The sequence below is a fragment of the Gavia stellata genome, chromosome 4 (genome assembly GCF_030936135.1).
Source record: "Gavia stellata isolate bGavSte3 chromosome 4, bGavSte3.hap2, whole genome shotgun sequence".
NCBI classification, from domain to species: Eukaryota; Metazoa; Chordata; class Aves; order Gaviiformes; family Gaviidae; genus Gavia; species Gavia stellata.
Genome location: NC_082597.1, coordinates 82,227,051 through 82,241,602, shown reverse-complemented (window position 1 = coordinate 82,241,602; position 14,552 = coordinate 82,227,051). Strand labels below are relative to the sequence as shown.

Below are 14,552 nucleotides of genomic sequence, written 5' to 3'. Positions count from 1 at the left end.
TTCCTGCCTCTCTCCAGCCGTCTCCGCTCACTGACCTCCAGCCGCCTCTCTCACATCCGTCAGGGAAGACAGCAAAGATGGTCAGGAGCTGCTGGCCGGCTAGTGAGCAACAGAAATCACCAGCCAATATGACTTCATGGAAAGCAACCCAAGCTACTAGTCTGCCCGCGCACCCTACTCGGTGTTTGAGGAAATGTCTTTTCCCCAGGGAATTAGCAAGGCACCAGCCTTCAGGGTGCTGTGCAAGGGCCGCACCCTCATCTGCATTTGTTTGCTCAGCTGGCAAAGAGGCGGTGAGGGCTCCTGCTCCAAATCTCATTACGAATCTCAATCTCCAGGTAGGCTCCTGGGAATGGCAGCGAGGAGACGCGAAACACGTCTTAACTAAGGAGAAAGACTGCATCTGGTATTTAAACTAATTATTTCATAGGAAAATTACTTCTGCTGGCCTGAGCATCTGCAATTCATATCATACTCCTATAGCCCTGCCCGCTCTCCCAAGAGCGTGCGCAGAGGTGCACAGGCACCAGCCAAGGCTGCTGTTACCTGCACGGTCTCGATGATCACAGAAAAGGAATTTTCCACGCAGTCCTTGGCAAATAAGTACTGGCAAATCCCGCTGAAGGTGAAATACTTGTTGTCAAAGCTTTTGAAATGGGACTGGCCGGTGACAGAGCATTCTCCTGAAAAATGCAAAGAGCCATTAATCACCCCAGTGCCAGTTGCGGGCAAAATCCTGCCCGTCCCCGTCCCCCCCCGCAAGCCACTGAGGGCGAAGAGCAGCTCAGTGGAGCAGGTTGCACAAGGCCCAAGTTCCCTGCAGACCAGAAAGAACCGGCGAGATGGTTATCTCACTGTTTATTCCTGTAAGTCATTACCAGTAGTAACAGAGGCGCCGACAAAAGCTGGGGAATATGGTATAAATCGCACTCAAGAGCTGAAATACATGCCTACGGAAAAGCCTATATAATGTTTCAAACAGAGGGTCATGAGGACGTCAGAGAACGGCTCAGCTCTCTGCACTGAAGTGGATTTGATTCTTCTGATTCAGCACAGTCACCCAAGCTCTCCGCAGGCTAGGTCACACCTAGTACCTAAGTGATGGGTGCTGGTAGCACTAACCAATTTTAAACAGCAACCCACGCTCTCTTTTATGTAGGAACTAAGTTTGCCTCTTCATACAATGGGGAAACTGAGGCACGGAGAGTAGAAGTACTAATGCTTAAGACCAGCAGATCTGGGAAAGACAATCAGGATTACCCAGCATTAGTCACACACTCCATACACCGGGACATCTTTACACAACACACTTTAAATCCACTTTTACTTAGCCCAGTGGGGCACATCTGCATCCATGGAGCTGGCTGCAGAATGCAGGCATTTTTACAGAGTTGAAAATCCAAATCTGCAAGAAGACTTGTTGGACTCTCACTGCTGCTCTGCTCTTCTTCTGTAAAGATGCCTCATTCTCAGTCTGTGTTTCACAGTTGTGTCTTGGCACATTTTAAGCCCCCCCTCGTTGTCTCTCTACTGGTGTTTTTAGAGCATTGCAATATGGTTTTATGAAGGCAAGAGTATCTGAAAGCCTTCTTCACAATGGCCTCCTTGAACACAGCCCCCAAAAAGTGTTGATCCCTTTGTTGGGCTGCCTGGAATACCAATAAGTTATTCTAACATTAAAGTAAAAATACCTTATCAGAATGAAGAGCTGGAAAATAATCACTGTTGGAGTTCTTCCAAGGGCACAGTTTCTGCTGGACTTTACTCTGAACCATTATCTTAATTAACTAGCATAAAGTTAAAAATAATTCTATAGCTACAATAGCTACATCTAAAGTCCTTCCAGAGTAATGTGGAAGTCTGGCTTGCCCACCCTTCTACTAAAAAAGAGGCTATTTAAACTTATTTCAGGACAAGAGGAAATGGCCTCAAGTTACACCAGGGGAAGTTTAGGCTGGATATTAGGAAAAATGTCTTTACTGAGAGAGGGGTGAAACACTGGAACAGGCTGCCCAGGGAGGTGGGGAGTCACCATCACTGGAGGTGTTCAAGGAACGTGTGGACGTGGCACTGCGGGACATGGTTTAGTGGGCATGGTGGTGTTGGGGTGATGGTTGGACTTGATGATCTTACAGGTCTTTTCCAACCTTAGTGATTCTGTATCAACATCTTAAAATGTTTTGGTAAGTTGTGGCTTTTCATTTCCAGGAAGGCAGTATTCAGATGCCACAACTGGGATTTAGTACCCTCTTATGCTAGGGTCTCAGCAAACACATAGGGAGGCTCCAACTCCAGAGCTTGCAAAGAAATTCTTTCACATGAGAAGACTATCACAGTTACAGATGGTCCCACGGCAAACAAGGTGGGCAGAGACCTCCTTGTCCAGAACAAAATTCAGGTGCTGGGTCTACACTGGCCATCCGCTGACAAAGGATGGAGAAAGGTTAAATGTTACAAGCTGGCATGCAACCCCCATGAGTTATTCTCTCGTCACTGCCTTTGATTCCCAGATCTGCCTAACGAACACCAAGTAGAAATTTCCCTCTTCAACACATTATTCAGTGTTCAGTATTATTCAGTGTTACCCATCTTAAAACCAGCCTGTGCTAAAGCACAGCCTCACACATCCTGAGGGTTCTCAGCCTTGAACAGTTCTGATTTGCCCTAAGAAAAGTCCAGAACCCGCTGGATGTTTGTCATCCCCTGGAGAGTAAGGCGGCTTAGTATTTACTAGCTCACCCTGGAAATCCTACTTTCTGTTCAATTAAACTTGGACAAAGCTAAAACAAGTGTTATTCTACTCAACTTCAGAGCCAATTAACTGGCTATCAGATGCGGAGAAGAGGTTTAGAGAAAACTAGGCATAACCCACCACGTTATGCGTAGTTTGATTTCCAAGGCATTCTCTGCAACCAGGAACCCAGAGGACAGGTTTGCAGCATGGAGAGCTAGGGACTGCTACCCAAGACAAGTCCCAGCCCTTTGGCATTGCTCCTGGAAGGGAAATTTCTTTCCTGTGGCAAAGTCTCTTCTTATGGGTCCCTCTATCTACTCCATTTGGTGTAATGCATCCCATGAGATTTCCAGAAACCTACTGCCTTCATAATTAATTTAATTATTATATCAGCTTGAGAGCTTCTTGCTACTGCTAGCCAGCTATTGCTAGTTGGCTGACAAAGTGCTGCCTTCTGAAGCACTACCTCCAGCTTGGTGCCCAGCTTTAATCACCAAACTTAGAGCAAGGCATTTCATTCCCACAATAGAAAAGAAACCTTTCCTGACAAACAGGTTGGTAAAAAATTAATGGAACTACCTTGAGCTTATGTTAGTCTAAGTACATAAGTGTTCTGTGACACTATTTTAGAAGTAATCGTTGCAAAAATGACCAATCAACAATAAAAATATCCTGCAATATTGCTTCAAATAGAGACAGAACAGGTAACAATATAAACTTGGCTACTGTTCCTATCAAGGACTGCTACTTTGGGAGGCTTTGCTGCCCTCCCATACTGTCTCAGTACAGTTTGTAGATGTTATGGTATATGTACAACAGCTGCACTTACTCAACCTTCAATCTTGCACAAGCCTAGCTGAAAAGTGACTTGGATATATTGGCGGAAGGTACAAAAATAAGCTGGCTTTCTGTTTGACTTCTGCTCATTCAGCACAGCTTTCCAACTCAGAAAGAGGCAGCAATGCTCTATTCACTCTTGCACAAAGCTGTATATCAATATCTGTTTGCAAGCCTCAACACCAGGCTTAGCTTCATTTCTATAATCACTATAAAGAAAATATAGCTGGAGTTGAGAATAAAAATTTAGCCCACATAGTAGCCCGGAAAGCAAGGACATTAAGAGCTATAACCTCAGTAAAAACTGACATTAGGAAAAGACCTATTTCTTGTTCGTAAACATGTTGCTGCCCATTAGCTAAAAGACACAACAAATCAGCTGGGGCTGTGTCCTTGATTCTGCATTTTAGACAGCGAAATTCCCTGTACTCGGAGAGATCTCTAGTGAATGCCTCAAGCACAGGGCTTCTCACCGCCCTGCTTGGCGTAGAAATGACCTTTTCAGTGAGCTATTTCGAACATTTACATAGCCCCCCCCCCTTTTTCTTTTTTTTTTTTTTTACTGCTGACACTTTGAGGCAAGTGCTCTTTCAGTCCAAAGCAGGAGGAAATGGAGCATTGATGGGTCAGGCAAGCTTAATGTGAATAGACAGGCTTTTTGATAGCCATTTTGAGACTGTTGTAATTCTCCTAATTTGTGAGGAGTGCACAGTCTCATTTCAAACAAAACGAAACAAAACCACCAAACGCAAAAAACCTGCCCATTCCTCTTCTGTCCTGCCATAACCCCAGTCTCCTTCTTACCCCTTCCACTCTCACTTCCCAAAAGCGAGGAGAACAAACAAGATAAAGCACCATGCTGTCTCCCTGCAGACTTCTACACACAACGCAAGCAGAGTCAAATGTGTTTCAGGTTAAGCAGGCCTTTCCACGGCTGAACATAGTGCAGGAACTGAGACAGGGGATGGGCCACAGAACTAGCAGGAGGAAATAAGGAAGGCGGCACTTTGCTGGCCAATGCACAGCATGAAAAGTCATGTTCCCCATGTAGGCAAAAGACTGGGACAGCAGCCACCAGTACCGGTGAGTTTGGGAGGTACAGTAGGTAGAAAGGGAGCAAGAACATCTGCAGAGCTTCCTCTCCAGTCTGCCACCACCCATGGAAGGCAGGGCAGCCACCTTCTCCCTGGGGCTGGAGCTCCTTCACCTGTAACGTGAGGGTTAGGACCCAAACCCATGGGGTATTAAGAGTGTTCCAATCTACTCCCACTACTTCAAATTGTCCCATCAACAAAAGCATGCTGATTCAGACAGTCAAATAGGGAATGATACCTGGTCAAAGAAACCCAGCAGTGTTCCTTTACCTGAAAGCCAATCCTCTGAACATACAGACCCTTATATCTTGGTAAACTAAGCAATCAAAAGAGGAACAGTTTTTCTCGCCAAACAGGATTTTTCATTGCTACACATAAAGCTTATAGCACAATGTCTGGCTTGTCTCATGAGAAGAACTTAGAAGCATGATCCCATCTGGACTGCACTGGAGCAAGCAAGTAAGAACAAAGACGGGTTCAGTTTTTCCGTGGAAAAAAAATGTAAGTGCGATGTAAGCGGGAAGGATGTAAGCAAGGCTTACTTGTCCAAACCCAAAAAGAGTAGAGCCAACATACCTGGGCATTCCCCATTGCTGCAGATCCACGTGCCACGTCGACAAATGCTAGGAAACATATCATGACAAGTTAGGCAAGAGCACCTGAATTCAAACTTTCTGTTGCAACTTTTTCCCAAATAATTGAAACATGGGCACCTGTTTCAGGGAAATTAGACCAGTCCCCCAACATCGTTTCAATCTCCCATAACCTCATTTCTTAATATATCCATCCCTTCTTACCATTGTTCGACAGCAACTGCTGGTAATATGAGCTGGAATGGTTACAAAACTCAAGAACTTCTGTTTTTCCCTGCCAAAGTTCTGTGTTTAATAGAGTTTTCAACTACATTCCACTGATGTGGAGTGAGTTTTAAATGCAGTTCTCAAGGTATGTCTATTAATATGACAGAATCATAGGAAAAAAGGTTTGAAGGGACCTCCAGAAAAATTATATACTACAACCCCCAAGTCAAAGAAGAGAACTTCAAAGCTAGATCAGTGGCTGAGGACCTTGTCCATTTCAGTTTAGACATCTCTGGGATGAGGTCCCACAGCATCTCTAGGCAGCCGTCCCAGTGCTTGGGGGAATTTTTTCTTCTGGCTAAACTGAATTTCTCCTGCTGCAACTTGTGTCCATTGCTTCATGCTCTTTCGCTATTTGCCTCTGAGAAGAGTTTGGCCCTGTCTTCTTTACAACCCCCCTTTAGGCAGTGAAAGTTCCCCCATTAGCCTTTAAACAAATCTATTTCCCTTTGCTTCTCCTCAAGTCATAAATGCCCCTACTGTGATCGTCTCCAGTGTCCTCCACAAGACTCTCTCCAGTCCATAATCCTCTCTCTTGCAGCAGGGGCCCAGCACTGGCCACAATACTCCAGACACAGTCTCACGAGTTCGTCACAGGAGAGCAATAACTCTTTTCCATCACTGGCCAGCTAGACTTCTGCTACAGCAGACCTTCATTGCTCTGACAGCACACTGCCAACTCAAGCTCCTCTTACTTAGTTTCCCTTTCTGCGCATATTGCAAGGAGGTGGATTGTCTCTGCTTTAATGTCTTCGGGTGGTGGATTTAGTGCCATCCCCCATAGGCACTACTAGTAACCAGTAACACGCACTGACTGTGATTGAGATGGCTGTCACTCTTGGGTCTGTGGGATACCATGCCAGCCAATCCTAGAATATCCAAAATCAACTAAGTTTCAAGAGGTGCTAGATTCTTCTTATTCTTTAATCATCCCAGCCCTTGAAAACCGTTTGTGGGGAGTCAGTTTATTGAGGATGGTAAACGCAGAGCCGATGGAATGACGTTCTCCACAGCAGTATCAAATTTGAATAACAGACTGGATTGTTAGAAAATGCCTCCTATCAGGCAGCACTGATCTCCCCAGAGCACTAAGGTTGAACAATGTGGCCAAGCTCAAAGCTACAGACAGCTCCAGGGAAAAAGACAAAATGCTAATGTCATGGTTATGGTTCGTATACTGTGACACATGGTGCAGGTAATGAAAAACTTCTGATTAACAGTGATGATGCAAAGAGTGTCTTCCTCCTGCATATGGTGGCCTTCCCTGAGTCCTTCTTCCGTACTCTGATTGGAAACATCTGGGCATAGAGTTGTCTGAACTCCTTCCACAAATATGTTCACACTTACACACAAAATCAGATCAGGAATACATTACTCATTCCCCTTCCTTTCTTTATTAGACAGCTAGCCTTCCCCTTCAGGCTGGCATTCGTGAGCGAAAGAAAAGTCATGAGCCATGCAGCTGGGAAGATTCATTAGCTTTGCAAGAAGTTCCAAGGACGTGCCTGAGCTAACTCCTCTTGGAAAGAAATGGGGTTTAGAGGTTAAATAAATGTAGGAAGTCAAAACAAAGACACCAGTGCTGACACTAACCAGACATGGGAACCTGCCGGTCTGTCTTATCCACAGGAAACAGGTAGTTCTCTACTGTTTCTCTACTCTAAAGGAGTATGACCCTCACATTGTTCTATCAGATCAAATATCCCTGTAAAGCAGAGCTGATTTTGTCTTTGTGAACAGCTCACTTCTTGGAAGGGGCTGGCGTTTCCAAGAAGAGAGCAGGTCCTTTGCCAATGAAAGGAAATTTAAAAAAAAAGTAGAGAGAGGTATTTCTTGAAAGATCATCTAAACCAGTCACTAATTGGTGTGCAGTACTTATCTAGAGCAACAGCAACCACACCAGAGCAACACTGAGTTTACCATGAGTTGCAGTCCTGGGAGATGGTGAAGCCAGGAGGATAATGTTTTCCAGAGTGGATGCAGGAGCAGTCGGAGCTTTCAATGCAATGTTCACCATCAAGGAGCTTCCCCTCTGGATAGATCAGGTAGCAGCAGATACACATGCCACACACACACAGGGACACAAACATAAATACGATTAGATTTTCTAGCTCTTCATGTACTTTGGCAAGACTTCATATGTATTATTATCCATAGTTAGTCACAGACAGCAATAAAAAAGGATGAGGCTTGCCAAAAAGCCTCACGGGGGCTGGTGTCTGCTTTCCTTCTAGTGCTGCCTCTCCCTCAGATGTGCTGAACGGAGCATTTCTAGTGCTCCCAGAAGAGCTCTTTGCTTAGCAAGTCCCCAAGTCCAAAACACACATATTGGAACATACATGAGTCAAACACTGGGAGCACGATCAAGGTTGATCAGAGCTGGTCTAGAAACCTGACTGTTGGAAAAATACATGCACTTCACTGCCTGCAGTAAAGGGTGTCCACACAGGTTTTGTATTTGGAGGACAGAAGAGGAGACAAAGTAGGGAATGAGGAGACAAAGTTGGACACCATAAAAGTCTAGCAGACAGGGTCTGAGAGAGAGAAACATCATCATGTGGAGCCTGTATTTTCTCCTCTCAACTTCTGCAGAAGCAAAAAGTGAAAAGGCCAACTTCTAACTTGGATCCAACTGCTGAGGTTTCCATATTACACAACTGTAATTACCTATTCTATATATAGAGTATTTTAACTCACAAAGATAAATGGAGGCACAGGAGGGTTACAAGACTTGTCTGAGATTGCACTATAAGTTAGCAATAGAAGAAAGGACAAGTTTCTTTCTTTGAGATCCCCATTGTTGAGATGTAGTTGATATCCCTCTGTTTTTAAAAGAGCTGCTGTAGCAATACGTTTTGTTTGCTGAAAACCCCTCTCCCTCCTCTTTGGGGGACTCCTTCCAATTGCCTGCAGAGATTTTGGCCCTTTTCCCCGGCAGCAGCAGTCACCACTGACAATGAGACACAGGTAAGTCCCCTTTCTCCCATTCTTCCCACAGAGCTGCCTGGAAAGATCTTTGCTGTTGAGAAAATCCTTCCAGTGGGAGATATTCAAAACAAGATCTGAGCATTTAAGATGGTATGGCTCTCCAAAGAGCACCAGAAAACAGAATGTCTGCCTTTTTTCCTGGCAATAGTAATTCCATTTACAGCAATTGAAGTAACTGTGTGGCACATTTAAGGAAAAAAAAAAAAAAGACACATTCATTGAACAGATCCTTTTTAACTCTTGGAGCACTGGAGCAAAGCTAAGAGAAGGTATAATCCTCATCCCAAATCCCTCTATTCATCTGTCAGATCCTCCTGGTTATCTGTGAAACTCAAAGTTCTTCCCTGTTGACTGTGCACCAAATAACAGTAAAAGTTTTGAACTACTTTCATGCACTTCCTTCTACCCATCTACTTGTTCCTCATGCAGTACCCTTTCTGTCAAGGTCCTGTTTCTCTGCTCTTCTCTTTCTCTTGTCCCCTTGGACCTTTCCTGTGCTGAACTGACCACTGCAGCTACCAAAAGAAGACTATAGCGAGAGTCCTTGCGCAGCCAGTGGATTCATCTCCTTCAGCTTTTCCCAACACCCCCAGGACTGCACAAATATAACAGCTAGATCCTTCAGAACAAAATAAGCTCCTGCGTCTAGTTACATCAGTTGTCACCCTCCGTGTGCACCTTTCCCGGTGCTGCCGCACAGTGACAGCTTTGAACCTCCCTTAAGTAAGAGGCTGGCAGCTAAATGGGAAACTACTAAGCTCTGAACGCAATAACGACTCCTCAAACAAGGCTGATATCATCACTGCCTTGTTTTGGAAACCGAATGATGTTCTCAGTAAACATCCATCACGCTTGGTATCTCGTACAGGGGGACAGTAGATACATCTGTGCATTTGCACAAAGTCCAGATCTGAAGGGTGAAAGGCAGAGATAGTCCTATTAAAAGCAAACAAACAAAACAAAAAACCCAACAAAAACCAGCTAGAAATGGGAGCATATGGAGCTTTGCAGCCAGAAATAAAACTCTCCTCCTTCAGTTGTCTTAAGTACGATAGACAGAGGAGGAAGACTGTGGTGGTTGGGCTGCCCCCTTTAAGCCAGTCAAATCTCCTGTAAGAACAATTTAATAATAAGTTAAATCGTTCATCCAAAATCATGAAGATCTTTGGAATTATAGTGCGAGCTCTACACATACTGTTTTTCTGTAAGAAACTCCTTCAGTATATTCTCTGTTCTTTCTTCCTCTAACCAAAAGCAATTCAGAAGGAATCTAGATACGTCAACGGTAACCAGTCCCTCACCAAGAAAGAGGAGCAATCCTAGAGTATTACACGGTGCTGATTTTCACAGAAACATTTACTTTTTAGCTGGGTCTGAAAAATGGCCCTTTCATGGAGTGAGCAGACAGGCATTACAGAAACTGGTTTATTCTAGGGCATGGTCCCAGCAAAAAGAAGTGTTTCTGATTTCAGCAAAATTGAAGGGAAAACATAGCTTTCCTTCTTCTAATAAAATAGGTAGCATCACTGCCAAATGTTTCTCTGTAAATAACCCAGTAAATAAATTACCAGGGCAGCTGCAGCCATCAACACATTGTCCGTGACACACTTCATTGATATTCAGGCTCTGGCAGGTTTTGGCACAAGGGGATACACACTCCTTATACTCCATGCCAACTGGACATCTTGGCCCTGAAACAATTAAAAGAAATTAGAAATGCAAATTCCTCAATAACTCTTAAATAGATAAATCCCTTAATTATCAAAGGCTGAACCACAGAGACACCAAAAAGGTCATACCCTCGCCAATCAATGATTTCTTTTTCAGAAGCAGAACATTCAAGAAACACTTGATTTTCAGTTTGCTGCAATATCATCATCTGTCAGGTTGTGTAATAAATACTTAGAGGTTAAAGCCAATTTCTTTTCGAATAAATTGAGTCTTGATAATTAAAATCAAGCGCGTTAAGAACAACCAAACATGGGGAAAAGTTTTGCAACAATATCTAAGTAATTTGGATAGCCAAGCATGTTCTGCACCTTTAAGCTATGCAGTTACTCCACTCATTTGCGAAATTATACTGTCCCGTGTTTCCAGAGAGAACCGGGAGACAGTTAAGGCTCTGAAATCCCATCCTCCTCCTTCCAGAGAACTGCCAGCACAGGATAACACCCATGCTGTGGCATCTTCACTGCTGTCGTTATCTAGGCTAGGCCATTATGCAAGCACCCACTATAGCCGTTCCTTCATTTTGACGCATAGACATACCCCACAAGATTGCGTGGGCATGGAGTGGGAAGAAAAGATTAGAGCCTGCCCTTTCCCAGCAAATCCTCTGCTGAAGGAGGTGGGAGGGTAACGAAGGAGCGGTCTTGCTCTCTGTGGCTCCAGGGCTTGAGCACCAGCTTGCACCAGTACAGGGTGCCCAGCACTAGAGCCGTTCCAACGCAGCAGAGCGTTTTGTGCCTCCAAGGCAACTATCATCATCATCATCATCATCTCCTGAGAAAGCATCCGGCATAGATGAAGGGTGATGGAAAATTAAGCTCCTGATGTGGCAGCAAGCCACCTCTCTTCTTCCTGACTCAGAAAAAACGTGGTTTGTGAAGTCGAGGGTTAGAAATGAGCTCTAAAACTCCTGGGAACAGAGAGGGGTTCATTTCACTTGTGGCTTTAGTTAGCCTTACAGACAGCCCTAGCAAAAATTGGTTCTCTGGCTTGCAGCCGGAGCAAGGAGACAAGTTTTCATCAGATCCCTTTTATATCCCAATGGAAGGGTAACAAATTACTGCTAGAAATAAGACTCTCCTCTGGTGTACGATCCCTTGAACGAGTGGTTGGCAGTATCTTCCTGCCCTAACCATAATCTAAAGGCACAGTTTTCTTCAGTGGTGGCTAACAGCAGAATAGCTTTACCAGAGAAGAAAGTGTTGTCTGTACAAATCAGTCAGTTACCCCATGAAATCAATTTACATAAACAACCTGAGAAAATCATCCTTCCTGTGCAATGTAAAAACATGAGAAAAATCATTGAGAACATGATATCAGACAATTAATTATTTTTTTTAATTATTATTCATGTGCTTATGTATTTAACCAGGGTTCTCCAGTGGAGGTATATGTGTATATCAATGGTGGGTGCAAACGTGACTTTTCCTCTATAAACGCAATCCATCCCAGTCAACCTATGCACTTGCTTGTTGCAAAACCTTAGCAGAGATGCAATCAGGACCTCTGACCTCAGCAAAATTAGGCTAATAAAGGCAGCATTTCAAGATGCAATCAGGATCTCTAACCTAGACAAAATTTGGCCTAAAAAAGGCAACATCTCAGTTTCAACATAATTGATTCAAGCAAATAAAGGATGAAACAATTGTCTTTACAAAAAAATGCTAAGGAGAGCCTTTCACGAGGATGTTGACTTACAAGTACAGGCTGGATAATGCAACACATCTGAACAATATGTGAAATAGCTCCTAAATATCCCAGTCTATACCTTTGCGTATCAAATAAGTCTTCACTGACTTTGTATACCATGGTGGAATCTGTAAAAGCTCAGGATCTTCTTCATATATGGTTCAAACAACCCTGCCTTAGGGACAACAACTTCTAGAAAAAGGTGGGCAATGGAGAGCTGAAAGGGGGAGCGAGCAAAGGCACTTCAGATAAATGGAAGTGACAGGCACTTCAGATTTTAACCTGCCATGCCTGAATCAACCTCAGTCAACATCCTAAAAAAGCACCAGTTGCTTTTAGCTGCAGCACATAAATCTGCAAGACAGGCGTGATCTCATTTGGGATAAGGAGCCTAGGAATAATCCTGTCAGCTTACTGCATGAGCTCTCTTCAGGCCACCCATCCAAAACCACTCCTTCCTGAGCGCAGCTTCTTGCATAGTCAAGGAACGCCGAGCAGTGACAGTCCATGCCGTGGGTACAGGCACAGATGTCTCTTTCACAGAGGTTGATGTATGGCTCCGGATCAACTCGATGGTGGCACCGGGAGAAGGTCAAAGATGTTCTTAGCAGCTGGCAGGTTTCCATGACACCCTGCATGACAAGAGAGGAGCAAAGGTAGAAAGGGAGAGAGAAAAAGGGACAAAATGAGTTACTATAGTCTTGGGAAGAAGGGAGAAAAGCCAACTTTCCCAAACACACTGTCACCACTATTGGTAAATAACATCACGGTTATTATTTAACACCACCATGTAATTAAATAACATCATAGTCAAGAGCTAGTAGTGAGCTACATCCATTTATTCACCACATCCATATATACACAGAGGTACATTAATATATGGATTAGTACAAAAATAGAGTGTCATATAAGGGGTGTTTCAAGCAGAAACATGTCAGTCAATCAGTCAGCAAACAGAGGGAAGCAAAGAACTGCTTCCTATCATCCAGCAAAGAACCAGATGGTATCTGGAATACCGGGAAGACGTGTACAGCAAGGGAGAGGAACTTGCAACCAAGGTACTTAGGAAGAAAGAGGACCAGACCTTCTTTTGGATAATGAGGCAACAGAGTAAGTTTCAGAGTGAAAGATCAAGTCTGACCGGAATCCCAGGAATCAAATTTGTTCCCCACTTCTGGCCACATGTTTCTGCCACTTCTGCTGGCTTGTCCAATGCACGACAGGTCAATTTAACTCAGATAAACGGCAGAAAATTAACCCAGGGGAGAAAAGCAGTTCATCCTGCTCTTCTCGTGAGTTAAATCAGCATGGTGACAGCTAGCGCAAGGAGAGGACTGCACAGTGAGCTGGGGGGGGAGGATGCCAAGACTTTTCACACAGCAGCAAGCTAAGGTGAAACTCAGCTGTACGTGAAACAAAACCTAAGGAAAACTTAGTTTATGGCTAAGTTCTCCAAGGGAGGCTCCCAAATAGACTTTCTCTTATGCATGCATTATGTCACACTTCATTAAGTCTGAGGTCCTCAATGCAACTTTCTGTAAGGATGACACTGAGTTTAGATAAGTGGAAAAATGATTTTCTGATACAACCCTAGCACAAACAGTTGAAGCATAAAACTTTCTTCTACTTATTTGTCAGTGGTTTATATAAGCAGATGTAACCATGCTGTATATTTCAGGTGTTACACGTGGGGGGGACACATTCTTCAGAGTATTTCACAGTAATGATGCATTACTCCCGAATACCTTAACAGGTACTTGAGGTGATAGCACATACAAGTTGCTGTGCTAAAAATAAAAAATAAGAGAGAGAGAGTGAGAGAGTGTGTCAGTCTAGTTTTCATTTTTGGGAGATGAAAAATGGGGAGCAAAAAACCCCACAGAGTTCAGCAGACATCTAGATGTCTTCTCTGAATGGCAGATGGTACACCTGCATAGGAAAACTGCTGAGTAGAAGAGACTTTTTTGCTAAAGGGTGTTTTGTCTAGGTGATCAGCTAAAGCTAGTACATGTCTGAACCAAGAGAGAACTTCTTGCTTATGAAAACAAACCAACCAGAGATGTCTGGCCCATTGGGAATACATTCAGAGTTTAGCAAAGTGCTCACTGAACAACCGCATACACGAAGAGGTTTTGAGCTTTCTGAGAAAGGCCTCAGGGAACTTAAAGCAATGCTAACTGAGCACCATTAGAGAGCTGAACATGATTGTCCTCCAGAAAAATCAACTCCAGCCTGGAATAATTCTGATGCCCAGATAGCAACCACCATGCTGAACCAGCTGGAAAAAAAGACCAGAAGGAAGGGAGCAGGAACTGCATAAATGGTCGTTGGTGCTGCTCTAAGACTACACAGAAGTACGAGAAAGCTGAAAAAGTGCCCTAAGGGTGGAAGTAATAACAGAAGCAGCCAAAAAAGCTATTAAAGCAGTGCTGCAAGATGAAACTGATAGAACCGAAAGTGAGCTCAGAGCCGTTCAGAGGATGAGCAGTGCAGCAACTCCTGGATCAAAGCCCTGATCCAGATACTATCAAATGCAACAGAAAACCAGTATATGCAATAAGCCCATTTAGGGGCTGTGTTAATAAGTTTTCTTAATAAGGTAATAGCCTTATTAAAAAGGTA

General features: G+C 43.9%; 1 protein-coding gene across 1 annotated transcript in view; it reads right to left on the bottom strand.

The window, feature by feature from the left end:
* VWF (von Willebrand factor) overlaps window positions 1-14,552 on the bottom strand; it is a 146,291-nt gene that overhangs the window by 112,369 nt on the left and 19,370 nt on the right. The window contains exons 7-11 of the mRNA XM_059816886.1: window positions 12,346-12,562; window positions 10,082-10,204; window positions 7,446-7,557; window positions 5,242-5,288; window positions 547-683 (exon numbers count right to left, since the gene is read on the bottom strand). Of these exons, the coding sequence (XP_059672869.1) occupies window positions 547-683; window positions 5,242-5,288; window positions 7,446-7,557; window positions 10,082-10,204; window positions 12,346-12,562 (636 nt within the window). The remainder of the gene's footprint in view (window positions 1-546; window positions 684-5,241; window positions 5,289-7,445; window positions 7,558-10,081; window positions 10,205-12,345; window positions 12,563-14,552) is intronic.